This window comes from Somniosus microcephalus, chromosome 4 (assembly GCF_052327205.1).
Source record: "Somniosus microcephalus isolate GS21.2 chromosome 4, FLI_Smic_1.0, whole genome shotgun sequence".
Classification (NCBI taxonomy): Eukaryota; Metazoa; Chordata; class Chondrichthyes; order Squaliformes; family Somniosidae; genus Somniosus; species Somniosus microcephalus.
The window spans coordinates 232,738,148-232,754,751 of NC_140990.1; the positions used below are offsets into that span (position 1 = coordinate 232,738,148).

Below are 16,604 nucleotides of genomic sequence, written 5' to 3' on the forward strand. Positions count from 1 at the left end.
TTAGAATTATTATTTACTGTGGCCATGTTTGATTTAAACCCTTGATTTCTCTGACTGCCACTTTTGCTTTTCTCCTTCCTGTCTTTTGCTTCTATCCTTGTTTCCCTTTCTTCTGTCTCCCTGCACAGGTTCCCAACCCCCTGCCATTTTAGTTTAAACCCTCCCCAACAGCACTAGCAAACACTCCCCCTAGGACATCGGTCCTGGTTCTGCCCAGGTGCAAACCGTCCAGTTTGTACTAAATCCCAATCAGATCATATTCATTTACTGTCCCTCTATTTCCGCAGCTAATTCATCCACCTTATTTCGAATGCTCCTCGCATTAAGACACAAAGAGGGAGAAATTCGGTTGGCAGCGCCTCCAATTAGTGCCTAAAAAGGCCGAGAAGTGGGGCGGTAGCCAATTTTCGGCCGGGCGCAGTGAACCCAGCGCCTCCTCCCATATTGAGTGGGCATTTTGCGCCGGCGCTAAACCTTAGCGCCCGCTCGCGGGCGCTGGCAGATCATGACATCATTTCAGTGTGCAACGCCTTTTGGGCGCCCCGGACCAGAAATTCAGTGTTGCGCCCCTCCGTTCTGCCTGGCGCTAATAAGGACTGCTTACCTGGAACGTTCCCCAGTCGCTCTCGGGCTAGGGGGGCGCTCTTTAAAGGGGACTGCACTGGTATAAAAGCGGCAGCCATTTTGGGAGCACAACTTCCTCGAGACTTTCACAGAGTTGCTGAGCTGCACTCTGAGAGCCATTGCACCAGTGAGCCAGCGCTGGCCAGAGGAACTTCAGCCTACTGACCATCACCTTGCAGCTGGTGAGCATTTACAATGTTTACAATTTCTTGTGCGCTATTACTATGGGGGCTGCATTGGAGGGGAACGTCCTGCTGCTGAACCATCTGGAAAGGGCACAGGGACGCAGGGAGAGAGGGCCAGGAATGGCCAGACGGAGGAGGGCCAACGGACGCCGCCACACCAGACCTTACGCTGCCAGGGTTTTCCGACAGCAGTTCTGTTACTTGAACATGTCAGAGGAGCAGTGTCTTAGAAGGCTGCGCTTCAGAAAGGAGGTGGTGACTGAGCTGTGCCACCTGCTTCAGCCAGATCTGTAGCCTCAGATAAGGTGCAGGACCTCTCTGTCGGTGGCTGTCAAGATGACTGTTGCCCTGAATTTCTATGCGAGCGGCTCCTTCCAGGCCGCAACTGGGGACATCGCTAACATATCACAGTTTGCGGTGCATTGCTGCATCCGTCAAGTAACAGATGCCCTATTTAAAAGGAGGCGGCAGTACATCTTCCCTATGACACTGGAGAAGCAGCGGGAGCGCGCAGAGGGCTTTGCAGCAATAGCGGACTTCCCCATGGTGCAGGGCGCCATTGATTACACGCACGTGGCTTTGCGGGCGCCTGTTTTGAATCCGGAGGAGTTCCGCAACCGCAAGGGGTTCCATTCCTTGAATGTTCAGCTGGTCTGTGACCACCGACAGCTGATCCTCGCAGTCAATGCGCTGTTCCCTGGCAGCAGCCACGACGCCTTCATCCTGCGCCATACTTCAGTTGCAGACCTATTCGAGGCCCCGGCTCACTCAGGAGGCTGGCTTCTCGGTGACAAGGGCTTATCTCTGTGCCCATGGCTGATGACGCCGCTCCATTTGCCCAGCACTCCTGCTGAATAGCGCTTCAATGCGAGCCATCAGGCGACGAGGAACATTGTGGAGCACACAATCAGTGTGCTGAAGCAGTGGTTCCGCTGTCTCGACCATTCCGGAGGCGCCTTGCAGTACTCACCAGAGCGAGTCTCCCACTTTGTCGTAGTCTGTTGCATGCTGCATAACCTCGCCATCCTACGCACCCAGCCAATGCCACCAGCCATTGAAGCACCAGCGGAGGAGGAGGAGGACCAAGATGGGAGGGAGGTACAAACTGGAAGGGCCGTCCGTCAGAGGCTGATAACAAGCCGCTTCTAGGCCCCTCTGACGGAATGCTTGGTGCCATTCGATGAGGAGGAAGGGAACCGTCCGGATAACCCAAAGCCTATGAAGGGCAGTGAATGTAAATATCAGACATGGCCAATGTAAATAAAAAAAGTTGTTTATTTTGCGAAATGTGCTTCCTTCCAACATGACAAAGCAATGGCTACAGAAAGCAAAACTAACACACTAACACTTAAGTGCCTCGCACACCCGGGAGACTATCCAAAACATTACTAACATTCAGACCAGCATCCACGGCCTTGACTTCTACAAAAAAGACGTCTCAGCTGCACCTTCTACTCTTTCCCCCTTGATGGTGATCTACTTCTCTTGCGAGATCGGCCCCTTCCCTCCCTGCAGCTCCTCCGTAATGGGACCCCAGAGGCTGCATCAAGGCTGGGGGAGGCCTGCTGGCTGTCGGAAAGCGCAGATGCCCCTGAGGGACGTCCTGGACGACCTCTGGCCTTGGAGGGCCCGGATGCTGACTGCTCCAACTGTGAATGGGTGGAAGCAGTCTGTCCTCCAGGTGGTGGCAGCTGCAGTGGAGACGTGCCAGCGGTGGCATCAGGAATGCTGACATCCTGAGAGCGGACAGCAGCTCCCTGGTTGAATGACACACTGGCACTCTGACGAGGCAGCACCGCAGCATGCGCACCAATCGGCTGGTCCACAGATTGAGGCCCTGCTGTGGTGCTGCAAGGGCCCCGGGTAATCCCGCCTGATCCAGCGAGGGTGGCAGCAGTCATTGGTCGCGTGGCCTCAATATGCGTCTGCATGAGACCAGTGAGTGACTGCGTGGCAGCACTCAGCACTGGCGTGGCAGGTGCCAGTGCTTCGGTGAAGCCCTGGACAGTCCTTTCCAGTGCTTCACTGAAGGCCGGGACAGTCCTTTCCACTGCTTCGGTCAAGCCCTGGACAGTCCTTTCCAGTGCTGCCCCGAAGCCGTGGACAGTCCTTTCCAGTGATGCCCCGAAGTCCTGGACAGTCCTTTCCAGTGCTGCCCCAAAGTCCTGCGCACTCTTTGCCTGTGCTGCCCCGAAGTCCTGCGCACGCTTTGCCTGTGCTGCCCCGAAGTCTTGGACACTCCTTGCCAGTGTCTCGATGGATTCAGGCATCCTTGCCACTGCAGCCATGAGCTCAGTGTGCCTGAGCCAAGCCTGGGCGCTCATTTCTGCGAGGGAACGCACCTCTTCTGCGCTCTGTACTGCAGTACTCGCGGCCTGACTCGCCCTCCGGGGAGACGGCCCCCAAGCTTCCCTACCCCCCTTGCATTGCTGCAGCCCGCTGGTTCCTAGAACTGCTTCCTCCTCAGAGCATTCCCCCCCGCTCCCCTCCAGGGAAGTAGTCTCCCCAGTCTGCAGAGGGGCTGGCTCGCCTGAGGGTGGCAGGGATGGTCCAGCTTCCTCCTGCTCGTCGCCTCCGGAGTCAGTGGCAGTGGCAGCTTGAGGGCCTGGCTCCCGAGCTGGTGATGCAGCATCTGAAAGCAGGGAGGTTGAAGAGTGGCTTAAGCGAAAGGATAGGGTGGCAGCAAGGGATGCATGAGTGCTGCAATGCTCTGACATGGGTCCAGAGTGAAAAAGCATGCTGGTGGGGGGAAGAAGTGGAAGGAGAGAGTTCAAAAAGGTGATGACCTTACCATCGCTGTGCACAATGGAGTCGGCAGCTCCAGTGGTGACAGGACCAGTCATCCGGCCTCCAACAATTTGGTGGACTCGTTCCTCCAGGTCCGTCAGTGTCTGCAGCTGCGGAGGGCCTCCTCCGGTGTGAAGCTGCTCCCTCCGGTTCCTGGCCAGCTTGGCCTGCAGGAGAAAGGACGGGAAGTGATGAAACATGCTGGCCTGAGCTGACATCACATGCCCCCCATGGTAGATTAGCCCTTCCATTATGCATTGAGCTGACATCACATGCCCCCCATGGTAGATTAGCCCTTCCATTATGCATTGAGCTGAATGTGCGTGTGTGTTTCCAAAAAGGGCCATGGGTGCTGGCTGACAGATGGCCATTGGGGCTTCGCGCACCCTCTGGCCATAATGTCAGGTGCAGATGGAGGGATGAAGAAGATGGTGAAAAAGGCACTCACCCTAACGACCCGAGTGAGGTCGTTGAACTTCTTCCTGCATTGCACAGGAGTCCTGGCCACTACGCTGGTTGAGGTGACTCTTTGACAAACTTCCCTCCAAGCCCTGCGGTACTCGCTCTGATGAGGCCTCCTGCCATTGTCGGGGTACAGCACAGCTTACCGGCGCTTCACTTCGCCAACCAAAGCATCCAATGCCCCATCGGTAAAGCGCTCCGCTCTCTGCCTCACCCTCTCCATATGTTCAAAGTTTGGAACGCCACAGAAAGCACAGCGCCGATTTTGAGGCCTACAAGGCGCAGAGTGTGGTTGCTGCTCCTAATTGACCCGCCCCTTTAAGAGCTGGCCGGCGCCAGCATGTCTCGGGGTAATTGATTATTGACAGCACCTGCGCTGCGCCCGGCTGCCGACATATTGAGTAGCGCTGCTGGGTTAGCGCCTTAAGACTCCCGTGCAGCGCCTGAATCAATGCCACAATCACCTTTAGGGGCGCAGCAACCCAATATCGCTCGAGGTGGCGATAAGTTGCGCCTGGTGAAAAAATTTGCACAGCGCCAATTCTAACGCCCCAAACGGGGCTATACCCAATTTCTCCCCCAAAGCCTTCAGGCTTGTTTTTTTTAATGCTCTTAGACCTTTTAGAATTATTTACTGTGGCCATGTTTGGTTTAAACACTTGATTTCTCTGTCTGCCCACTTTGTTTTTCTCCTTCTTGTCTTTTGCTTCTATCCTTGTTTCCCTTTCCTCTGTCTCCCTGCTCAGGTTCCCAAACCCCTTCCATTTTAGTTTAAATCCTCCCCCACAGCACTAGCAGTCCTGCCCAGGTGCAGACCGTCCGGTTTGTACTGGTCACCCCTCCCCCAGAACCGGTTCCAATGTCCCAGGAATTTGAATCCCTCCCCCTTGCACCATTCCTCTAGCCACGTATTCATATGAAATATCCTTCTATTTCTACTCTGACTAGCACGTGGCACTGGTAGCAATCCTGAGATTACTACCTTTGAGGTTCTATTTTTTAATTTACCTCCTAACTCCCTATATCCAGCTTTTAGGACCTCATCCCATTTTTTACCTATATCGTTGGTTGAAGAGCATAGCCATCACATATTGTTACCAAGAGAAAGCACTGGAGAAGCAAACTCTAGGCAATCATACACATCTCATGTAGAATTATTTAAACAATTGTTTGCACTGAAGTTGGACTCTATGCAGAAATGTTCTTGCTCAGGTTTTGCATTATGCCATCGAAGCTGCCACAAATGGGAGTGTTGGCAGTGGAGTGGCAGAGTTCAGGCACTTTAGTTGAAGGTGGAGGATACGCGGAAGCTATAGAAGGACTGTTGATGCAATGGGCAGATTTTCACATTAGGAGAAGCTCTCCTCGAAAAGTGCTTGCCAAATGCATCTTCAACCTCTCTTTGCTAGTCCACTTGATGTCATGGAGGCACTAGAAGAGGCAGACAGCCATTTTTCCTCTTCCAGGGCCTCCATGATGATGCCACTCTGCAGGGTGAAGTTGTGCAACGCAGTCCTTAATATCTTAACCATGCTATGTTGCAAGATGGCTTAGACCTGTCCAAACAACTGAAGTGGTGCTTCACAATGCAACTGATATGCTATATTGTGACTCTTGTGAAATAATTGACTACATTATATCTGTTCTCAGCTCTTTACTATAAAGGAGTCAGGAACTAACACTGAAGAAGTTGGCCTTGATCACCCAGGAGTTACTCTGCCACTTTCCTCTCTGGATCAAGTATTAATGATACAATAGATTGCCTTAAAATGAAAGCACCATGATAGTTTCCTGGAAAGTGAGCAGTGATTTGCATAATGCAATACTGATGATCACAGATGAGCTACACATTAATAAAGTTAACTAATTTCCAGTTTATGTTGTTATTATGTGAGGGCCCATGTACCAACACCAGTTTGCCTGTCGGGCAAACAGATCAACGGAGGATGCAATCACAACTGCTCTACACTCGGCACTGAATCACCTAGATGGTAAGGAGACCTACATCAGAATGTTATTTATAGACTACAGCTCAGCATTCAACACTATCGTCCCCAACAAGCTGGCCACCAAACTCCAAACTCTTGGCCTGAACACTTCCCTCTGCAACTGGACCCTGGACTTCCTAACAAACAGACCCCAGTCTGTCAAATTAGGTAACCACACCTCCCCCCCCCTGACCCTGAACGCGGGGGCCCCACAAGGATGTGTGCTGAGCCCCCTCCTCTACTCCCTCTTCACCCACGACTGTGTGGCTGTTAATGGTTCCAACACCATCATCAAGTTTGCAGATGACACCACGGTAGTAGGCCAGATCACCAACAACGATGAGTCAGCCTACAGGGAGGAGGTCCAGCATCTCGTGAAGTGGTGCGCCGACAACAACCTGGCCCTTAACACCAAGAAAACAAAGGAAATAATCGTGGACTTCAGGAAGTCCAAAGGCGGAAGTCACACCCCCATCCACATCAATGGGGCGGAGGTGGAAAGGGTGGCCAGCTTTAAGTTCCTCGGAGTCCACATCACGGAAGACCTCTCCTGGTCCCTCAACACCTCCTCTCTGGTGAAGAAGGCCCAGCAGCGCCTATATTTCTTGAGGAGGCTGAAGGGATGTAATCTGTCACCCCCGATCCTCTCTAACTTCTACCGCTGCACTATAGAGAGCATCCTGACAAACTGTATCACGGTATGGTACGGCAGCTGTAGCTCCCATGACCGGAAAGCCCTGCAGCGGGTAGTCAAAACTGCCCAACGCATTACCGGCACCCGGCTACCGACCATAGAACATATATATCAGAAACGCTGCCTACGGAGGGCACGGTCCATCATCAAAGACCCTACCCACCCCAGCCACAGTCTGTTCGCCCTCCTACCATCTGGAAGACGCTACAGATGCATTCGCACCAATACGACCAGATTTAGGAACAGCTTCTTTCCCAGGGCTGTCATCCTACTGAACTCCACAAATAAACACTAAAGCCTGCACATCTGCCGATGCACTTTATTATGGTTATATTTATGCTAATATATATGTACAAATGTATGTTGAAATGTTTAAGTGTCCTAATCCAAATTGTACACTCTCGGGAGCCGCAAGCCTACATTTCGTTGTACTGCACTTGTGCACTAACAATGACAATAAAAGTTGATTTGATTTTGATTTGATTTGAAAGGGTAAAACTTTTTTTCCTCCCCTAGTCTTTCCTTTCTCCTACAATCTACAAGCTTTTAAAGCCTAACCACAACTTATTGATTTACATCCTCTTCTCTCGACCCCTCCACGGTGCCTAAATTGTCAGACTGCTTGTCCGACATACAGTTTTGGATGAGCAAAAAAAAGACCGAAGCCATTGTTTTCGGTCCCCGCGACAAACTCTGTTACCTAGCCACTGACTCCATCCCTCTCCCTAGCATCTGTTTGAGGCTTAACCACACTGTTCGCAACCTTGGTGTCATATTTGACCCTGAAATGAGCTTCCGACCACATATCCGTAGCATAACAAAGACCACCTACTTCCACCTCCATAACATCACCCGTCTCCGCCCTTGCCTCAGCTCATCCTCTGCTGAAACCCTCATCCATGTCTTTGTTACCTCTAGACTTGACTATTCCAATGCACTCCTGGCTGGCCTCCCACATTCCACCCTACGTAAACTTGAGGTCATCCAAAACTTGGCTGCCCGTGCCCTAACTTGCACCAAGTCCCACTCATCCATCACCCCTGTACTCGCTGACCTACATTGGCTCCCGGTTAAGCAGCGCCTCGATTTCAAAATTCTCATCCTTGTTTTCAAATCCTTCCATGGCCTCGCCCCTTCCTATCTCTGTAATCTCCTTCAGCCCCACAACCCCCTGAGATATCTGCGCTCCTCTAATTCTGCCCTCTTGAGTATCCCTGATTATAATCGCTCAACCATTGGTGGCCGTGCCTTCTGTTGCCTAGGCCCTAGGCTCTGGAATTCCCTGCCTAAACCTCTCCACCTCGCTTACCCTTTAAGATGCTCCTTAAAACCTACCTCTATGACCAAGCTTTTGGTCACCTGCCCTAATTTAGCCTTATGTAGATCGGTGTCAAATTTATTTTCTTAAAATACGCCTTGGAACATTTTATTGCGTTAAAGGCGCTATGTAAATACAAGTTGTTGTTGTTCAATTTGAGCCTTGCCCATTTCACTAGATATTCCAATTTTTAAAAAAACTGAGGGAGGAGCGAGATGAGACTGTTATTTGAGTTTAGAACAAGCATCTAAATGATGGACTGCTATCTAGCAGGGAAGTTTTGCATTTCTAATGTTTTAAATAAATTCTCAGGCACCAGAACTCACATTCCAGCCAGGTAAATAGTGAAGAGCAGAATACTAGCAGTAATCAATGACATCCACAAGATGGCAGTATTGTATTTACAAAGCTGGTTGATGCACTCTAGTGGCAGAAACTGAGTACGACAAAACAGTTAGCTTTTTGAGTATCGTGCAATTTTCAAATTACAAGCATATATAAAATAATATATTTTATAATATTCGCTAAGGTGATGTTTATGATTATTTTAAAGAGAAATGTTACATAGATGACTAAGTTAAATATATGCAATTCTCAAGTTTGCCTTTTTAATTTCCCATTTTGGTTTCCTCATATTTTTGGTACAAAATTATTCCTGTGGGGCCTATTGAATGTGTTTACTGCATGTTTTTCATGGCATCCCATTGCAAAGGAACAGGAAAAGCTACAACACCACAAATTTCTTTTTTCTTATTTGTTGTAGAATGGAGTGATGTTACACCATTAGACAGTGGCTGCTTGTTGGTGATGATTAAACTGCTGTATTCAACTTTTCACATTAATGTACCATATTGCAAGCTTTGTTTAGCACAAGCAACACCATAGGCATTAAAATCCCAATATTTTAATTGCTGGAAGCAGTGGTTCTGGAAACAATAAGTATCAAAATCACCTTATCAACTAAATCAAAAATCTAAACAAAAAAGCCCAAATGTTTGTATTCTAGTGATAATATTTAACCCTGATGTGGGCATTTTGGACTAAAGATTCGGTGGCTTTACGCCACCAGTTACTGGATAAGAATAGTCAGCTGGTGGCGGGATCATGGCATCCTCCATTTTTCCAGGCCCAGCAGTGCTGCCGGTAAGACCCATTGGCCTGCAAATTGCAATGAGGAAGAGGTAACATCAGTCAGTGTGCAACGCCAACTTAACGTCACCACGGCGAACTTGGACCTTTGTGCTGAGTTCAGCGCTGGGTCCTAACCTTACCATGTAAACCCAGCTTGCAGCAGACTGACAGGTGCTGTAAGCATCTCTTAAAGGGACACACATTTCTTTGAGGTAAGTTTGCATTTAAGCTTTTGGACTTTTTTTATTTTATTGAAGTAGTAATAGATGTTAAAAGTTTTTTAAGTGTGTAGGGAGTGCTGCTGGATGCTTGCAAGGCCTTGGATGGTAAAGGAAGGCGTCTGAGAAGCCAGAAAATGCTGCAAATCTAAACAGGTCAGGCAACATCCATGGAGAGAGAAAAAGAGTTCATGTCTCAGGTCAAGATGCTACCTGACCACCTGAGTATTCCAGCATTTTATGCTGTCATTTCAGATTTACAGCATCTGCTCGCAGAAGAGGAAGATGCAGAAGCCGAAGAGGAGGAAGCCGAAGGAAGGATGCAACCCAGAGAACCCCTTGCTGGCTGGGATATCCAGGATGGAATCATCCACCTGCGGTATCAGTGAACACAACCCCAATTCCCCTTTTCACATTAGCCCCACACCTTACCTGCCCCCTGTTATTGACCATCACAGCATCCTCTTAGCCACGACAAAACAAACTTTCCAATCTAACTTTATACATCTATGCATTCAATATTACTTCAAGATATCAACGCATCACCCTTATGCATTCCCTTACTGACTGTCTTGTGTGTGCCTTTGCCTATCCTACTGATGTCACGCAGTGCTACCCCAGTGGCTGCAACATGGCTGGTGGAAGGCTGCTGACTTTCAGTGGGGGACACTGCAAATGGCCTTGCTGGTCGACCTTGAGGAGCTGGTGGCTGGGAGTGTCAAATCAAGTGATGGTGTTTATTCTTCTTCTTCACTCTCCTCTCCCTCTTCTTGGCTAATCACTGGCTGGGCAAGCAGCATTTCTTGGGTGTGTGCAATGAGGAAGGCACAAGGGTGGAGTTGTGAGGGGAGGACGGGAAAGCAAGAGGTGTATGCGAGAAGGAGGATAAGGTATCAGGATACCAGCATCTTGTATCCTTTCAGCCCAGCCGCTGGCCAAGGGCTCAGCCATGCCCCTGCCAAGAATGGCCTGCACCGTTTCTTCTAAGGGGTGAGGTGAAGCTAGGAATGGGAGATGTGCCTCATGTTTGGTAGAGATTGTGAGTAGGTGAGTGATTGGGGGCGAGGGGAGTCATGCATTGAGCAGTGTGTGAGGCTAGTGGTGCAGGTGATAGGTGACGGCTTTTGAAGATGCATTCACTGACCTTGACCAGTGGTCTGAGGTCATGAAGCTTCTTTGGGCACTGGAGCCAGGGGGTGGGGGCGACACTGCTGTCAGTGACGGCCTCGGTGATGTGGTCCCACATCGTTCTTTCTGGAGGGCCTCCTGGCCCCTGTGGGTAGAGAACCTCTCTTCCAGTGTTGACCCCCTGCACAAAGCTGGAGTGCTGCTTGTGAGATGCTAGGTGCTCCTTCCCTGGCTTTCTGAGCCATTTGTGTTAGCGCTGAAGCACTTTTCCCATTTTTTGAGGTTCGGAAGGGAATTCAGCTTTAAGAGCTGAAGACTCCCATTTGGGACTTTTTAATGTTAATTTTTTTTTTAAGGCAGTAAGGGCTGAAAACTGCATTTTTTCCACTGCATTTAAATTTTAATTAGGTCAGAAGGCATTGCACGTTTAATGCATTGTCCTTTTAATTTCCCACAATGCCTAGCAAACTCTTATTTCCTCGCTTCCAGAGGCTGTTGGGAGCTGGAACGCCACTCCTGGACGGCAACATTGATTCCCATGTCTGCACTAATGTCACCAGGAGGGTGTTACATGGTAAGTTAGTGCTGGGCTAAAAATCTATAGCCCCCACTGCGAATTTTTCTCTGGTAGTGCTTCGTCCATTTTCAGCAGCTGTTAACCCGAGACCACGGTGACATCGGCAACTCTCGTGGCGGCCACAAATTTTTAGCCCTTTATCTATGTGGATATCCATGTTCTTATTCATCTTCATAGTGCTTAATCTTAACTTTGTTGATTATGTCTGCAACTATCCTTGGTGACAATTTGCTTTTTTTAATACAGATACAGCTGTGGTAACAGTGTCCATATCAGATGCATGAAGATTTGGGCAGAACACCAGGCAAAGACTGAGAATGAAAGCATCATCAAGTGTCCTCTCTGCAGGGAGGAGTTTGCACCACTGAGTCTCCTGCAAGAAGAATTTAGAAACTCCACCAGACTTATCATGGCAGCAGAAAGAGAGAGACTTGACAGGCACCTCGGTATTCCATGCAATAACTGCCAGGTTTGTCCAATTCAGGGCAAATGCTACAGGTAAACAGATTGATGTTTTACGTTAACAAATATCAAATACAGGATGTAGTGCTTTGCTTTTTTAAAGTGTCTTAAACCACCTGTTGTGTCTTTTATAACAGTTTTTATAACATTCACAGCACAGATTCACTAAGATGCTGCCTGGTACGAGGAAATACAAATACAAAGAAAGACTTGAAAAATATGGGGCTGTTTTCATTAGAGCAGAGGAGATTATGGGGTAATTTGATAGATTAAAATCATGAAGGGACGCGACAAGAGTAGATAGAAACAGAGGGCTGGATTTTGTCGTTGGGGGCGAGACTGCTGGTTGTTGGGTTTCAGTCCCGCCCCCAGCCTCGTCTGACCAGCCCAAGCTATTTTCCCCTGATTGACTTTATTAAGCCTGCCCTGCGGGCTTACCGGCCAATTAAGGGAAAGCCGGTGACAGAGGACGTCAGCGTATGACGTTTCGTATGTCGAAAACATTTTGACAGATGAATTGTCAGAGTTTGACAGCTTTGAGAAGCTGTCAAACACTGACAACCTCTGTTCTAAGGTGAGCCCTTGTGCTGAAGGCTCACCAAAACCTTTCTCCTCAGCAGAAAGCAGATGGCTGCTGCATCTGAGAATGCAGCAGCCATTCTGTCATGTCTGCCGTTGAGATGAGGCATCTCCGGATCCTCAAGGGTTGAAGCCTGCAGGAAGAAGCAAAGTTAAGGAAACTTTATCCAACACTTTACACTCACCTCTCATACTTACCTCTCCACACTTGCACCCATCACTCACCTCTACAGCGGACTTTTTGATCCCTCTCATCCCCGCAGACTCACTGCTCGCCTCGCTGACCCTGACGAGGTTTGCAGCTGTCGGGAAGCCTGCACTTGCAGGGGTAAAATGGGGATAAGTCTCAAAACTGCCTGTTAACTACCTGTTAACAGGCAGTTCATTGGCTCTAATCCCCTTCCCGCCTTGAGGAGATGAGTCCCTGTGCAAGTCAGGGACATACGAACATACGAATTAGGAGCAGGAGTAGGCCCTTCGAGCCTGCTCTGCCATTCAATAAGATCATGGCTGATCTGATTATTCCACATTCCCGCCTACCCCCGATAACTTTTCACCCCCTTGCTTACCAAGAATCTATCTACCTCTGCCTTAAAAATATTCAAAGACTCTGCTTCCACCGCCCTCTGAGGAAGAGAGTTCCAAAGACTCATGACCCTCTGTGAGAAAACATTTCTCCTCATCTCCGTCTTAAATGGGTGACCCCTTATTTTTAAACAGTGACCCCTAGTTCTAGATTCTCCCACAAGAGGAAACATCCTCTCCACATCCACCCGGTCCAGACCCCTCAGGATCTTGTATGTTTCAATCAAGTCACCTCTTATTCTTCTAAACTCCAGCGGATACAAGCCTAGCCTGTCCAACCTTTCCTCATAAGACAACCCGCCCATTCCAGGTATTAGTCTAGTAAACCTTCTCTGAACTGCTTCCAACGCATTTACATCCTTCCTTAAATAAGGAGACCAATACTGTACACAGTACTCCAGATGTGGTCTCACCAATGCCCTGTATAACTGAAGCATAACCTCCCTACTTTTGTATTCAATTCCCCTCACAATAAACGATAACATTCTATTAGCTTTCCTAATTACTTGCTGTACCTGCATACTAACCTTTTGCGATTCATGCATTAGGACACCCAGATCCCTCTGCATCTCAGAGCTCTGCAGTCTCTCACCATTTAGATAATATGCTTTTTTATTCCCCTGCCAAAATGGACAACTTCACATTTTCCCACATTATACTCCATTTGCCAGATCTTTGCCCACTCACTTAACCTATCTATATCCCTTTGTAGCCTCCTTATGCCTTCTTCACAATTTACTTTCCTACCTATCTTTGTGTCATCAGCAAATTTAGCAACCATACCTTCGGTCCCTTCATCCAAGTCATTTATATAAATTGTAAAAAGTCGAGGCCCCAGCACTGATCCCTGTGGAACACCACTCATTACATCTTGCCAATCAGAAAATGACCCATTTATGCCTACTCTCTGTTTCCTGTTAGCTAGCCAATCTTCTATCCATGCCAATATGTTACCCCCTACACCATGAGCTTTTATTTTCCGCAACAACCTTTGATGTGGCACCTTATCAAATGCCTTCTGGAAATCTAAGTACAGTACATCCACCAGTTCCCCTTTATCCACAGCACATGTTACTTCCTCAAAGAACTCCAATAAATTGGTTAAACATGATTTCCCTTGCACAAAACCATGTTGACTCTGCCTGATTACTTTGAACTTTTCTAAATGCCCTGCTATAATGTCTTTAATAATAGCTTCTAACATCTTCCCTATGACAGATGTTAAGCTAACTGGTCTGTAGTTTCCTGCTTTCTGTCTCCCTCCCTTTTTGAATAAAGGAGTTACATTCGCTATTTTCCAATCGAATGGAACCTTCCCCGAATCTAGGGAATTTTGGAAAATTAAAACCATCTATCTCACTAGCCACTTCTTTTAAGACCCTAGGCTGAAGTGCATCAGGACCCGGGGACTTGTCAGCCCGCAGCTCCAACAATTTGCTCAGTACCACTTCCCTGGTGATTGTAATTTTCTCGAGTTCCTCCCTCCCTTCCATTTCCTTATTTACAGCTATTTCTGGGATGCTACTTGTATCCTCTATAGTGAAGACCGATGCAAAATACCTGTTCAATTCAACTGTCATCTCCTTATTTTCCATTATTAATTCCCCAGACTCACTTTTTATAGGACCAACGCTCACTTTGTTAACTCTTTTCTTTTTTAAATATCTATAGAAACTCTTACTATCTGTTTTTATATTTCTAGCTAGATGGGAAGATGGCACGGAGACGGTTTGGGAGCGGGGTCGGTACCCGCTCCCAGTTTCTGCCATTTTCCCGGCAGTCCCTCCTCCCCAGGGCTGGGAAAATTCCCCCCAGAGTTTCCAGTGATTGACAGGTCTCGAATGGGAAAACATAGATACAAGATTAAATGTAATAGTTTTAAGACAAAGAGCAGGAGAAACTTTTTTACACAGAGGCTTGTGAGGCTGTGGAATGCACTACCAGAGTTATTGATTGAAGCAGCGACCATGTCAGCATTTAAGAATGGGTTAGATAGGTGATTGAAGGAAAGAGAAATAAGGGGATATGGGAAGCAAGTGGGCACATGGGATTAGGACCACTGGTCTTGTGGAGGATAAACACTAGAGTGGAATGGTTGGGCCAAACGGTGTGTTTCCATGTTGTAATTTCAATGTAAATATCTTTGAATTTCTACAATATTCTTAAATACATATGCAGGATCCATTCTCTGGCATCCAAATGCTGGTGAAAATTTTAACCTTGATAAAAAACTAACAGGACAGTAAACTCTTTCCCAACTTAAAATGTTGCGGAGGTCCAGTTAATTGTTTGAGCACTTTTTAAACTTTAAAGGGGTGACTTTAAACTTACCCGCCTATCGGAAACCGGGCAGGCAATTAAAATTGCACGGAAGACTTGTTGCCAATGTCCCGCTCCGTTTCCACTGTCTTCTATTTTAAAGTACTTTTCTGAGCAGGCAGCAAGGATGCCCACATGAGGCTGACCAGACCTTTTTTAATTGTGCAGATCGGGGTCTGATGATGTCATCCAGCCCCGACTGCTATTTTAGCTGATGGCCTGAGCAGAGAAATCATTGTGGCTTTTCCGGTAGGTAAAGACAGCAGGAAGAGGAGTTGGGGCCAGAGAGGCCCAAATAGGTAAGGGCTTTTTATTTCTCCTGTGGAGCCAGGAGGAGCAGGAGTGCTCCTCTGGGCCCCTCAAGGAAAGATCAGGCATCCTCTGCCCCTGGACTCCTCCTCCCTCTTCCCAAAGGCAAGAATCTTCCGAATACCTGAGGGTTGGAAAGTGGCAAATGTGACACCATTGTTCAAGAAAGGGTGTAAGGACAATCCTATTAACTACAGGCCGGTCAGTTTAACATCAGTGGTGGGTAAAGTTTTAAAATAATACTCGAGGAAAAAATTAACAGGCACTTGGAGAGGTATAAGCTAATTAAGGAGAGCCAACACGGATTTGTAAAAGGCAGATCGTGTTTGACTAATCTAATTGAATTTTTTGATGAAGTAACAGGGAGGATTGATGAAGGGAATGCAATGGAGGTTCTCTACATGGATTTTAGGAAGGCGTTTGACAAAGTATCACATAAAAGGCTGGTTAACAAAATTGAGGCTCATGGAATAGGTGGGTCAGTGGCCGCTTGGATAAGGAATTGACTTAAGGACAGAAAACAGCGAGTTGCGGTAAATGGCTGTTTTTCAGACAGGAGGATGATAGACACTGGTGTTTCCCAAGGGTCAGTGCTGGGGCTACTGCTTTTTTTTTATATATATATATAAATGACCTGGATATTGGAATACAGAGTAGAATTTCTAAATTTGCTGATGACACCAAACTTAGAGATGTGGTAAACAGTGAGGATGATACAAATCGACTACAACAGGACATAGAAAGGCTAGCAGAATGGGCAGACAAGTGACAGATGGAACTTAATACAGAGAAGTGTGAGAAGCATAGAAGATAGGAGCAGGAGTAGGCCATTCGGCCCCTCGAGCCTGCTCCGCCATTTAATGAGATCATGGCTGATCATCCAAATTCAGTACCCTGTCCCTGCTTTCTCCCCATATCCCTTGATCCCTTTAGCCTTAAGAAATATATCTACCTCCTTCTTGAATATATTTAATGAATTGGCCTCAACTGCCTTCTGCGGTAGAAAATTCCACAGGTTCACCACTCTCTGGGTGAAGAAATTCCTCATCTCTGTCCTAAATGGCTTACCCCTTATCTTTAGACTGTGACCCCTGGTTCTGGACTCCCCCACCATCAGGAACATCCTTCCTGCATCTAGTCTGTCTAGTCCTGTTAGAATTTTATAAGTTTCAATGAGATCCCCTCTCATTCTTCTAAACTCCAGCGAGTATAAGCCCAATCAACCCAATCTCTCCTCA

The 16,604-nt window shown here is 47.8% G+C and overlaps 1 protein-coding gene across 3 annotated transcripts in view; it reads left to right on the top strand.

Annotated features, from left to right (window-relative positions):
* The window catches only part of zswim2 (zinc finger, SWIM-type containing 2), an 87,852-nt gene that overhangs the window by 50,081 nt on the left and 21,167 nt on the right, over window positions 1-16,604 (top strand). For all 3 annotated transcript variants that reach the window (XM_085985916.1, XM_085985917.1, XM_085985918.1), the window contains one exon: window positions 11,359-11,610. In XM_085985916.1, coding sequence (XP_085842042.1) covers window positions 11,359-11,610 — 252 coding nt within the window. The remainder of the gene's footprint in view (window positions 1-11,358; window positions 11,611-16,604) is intronic.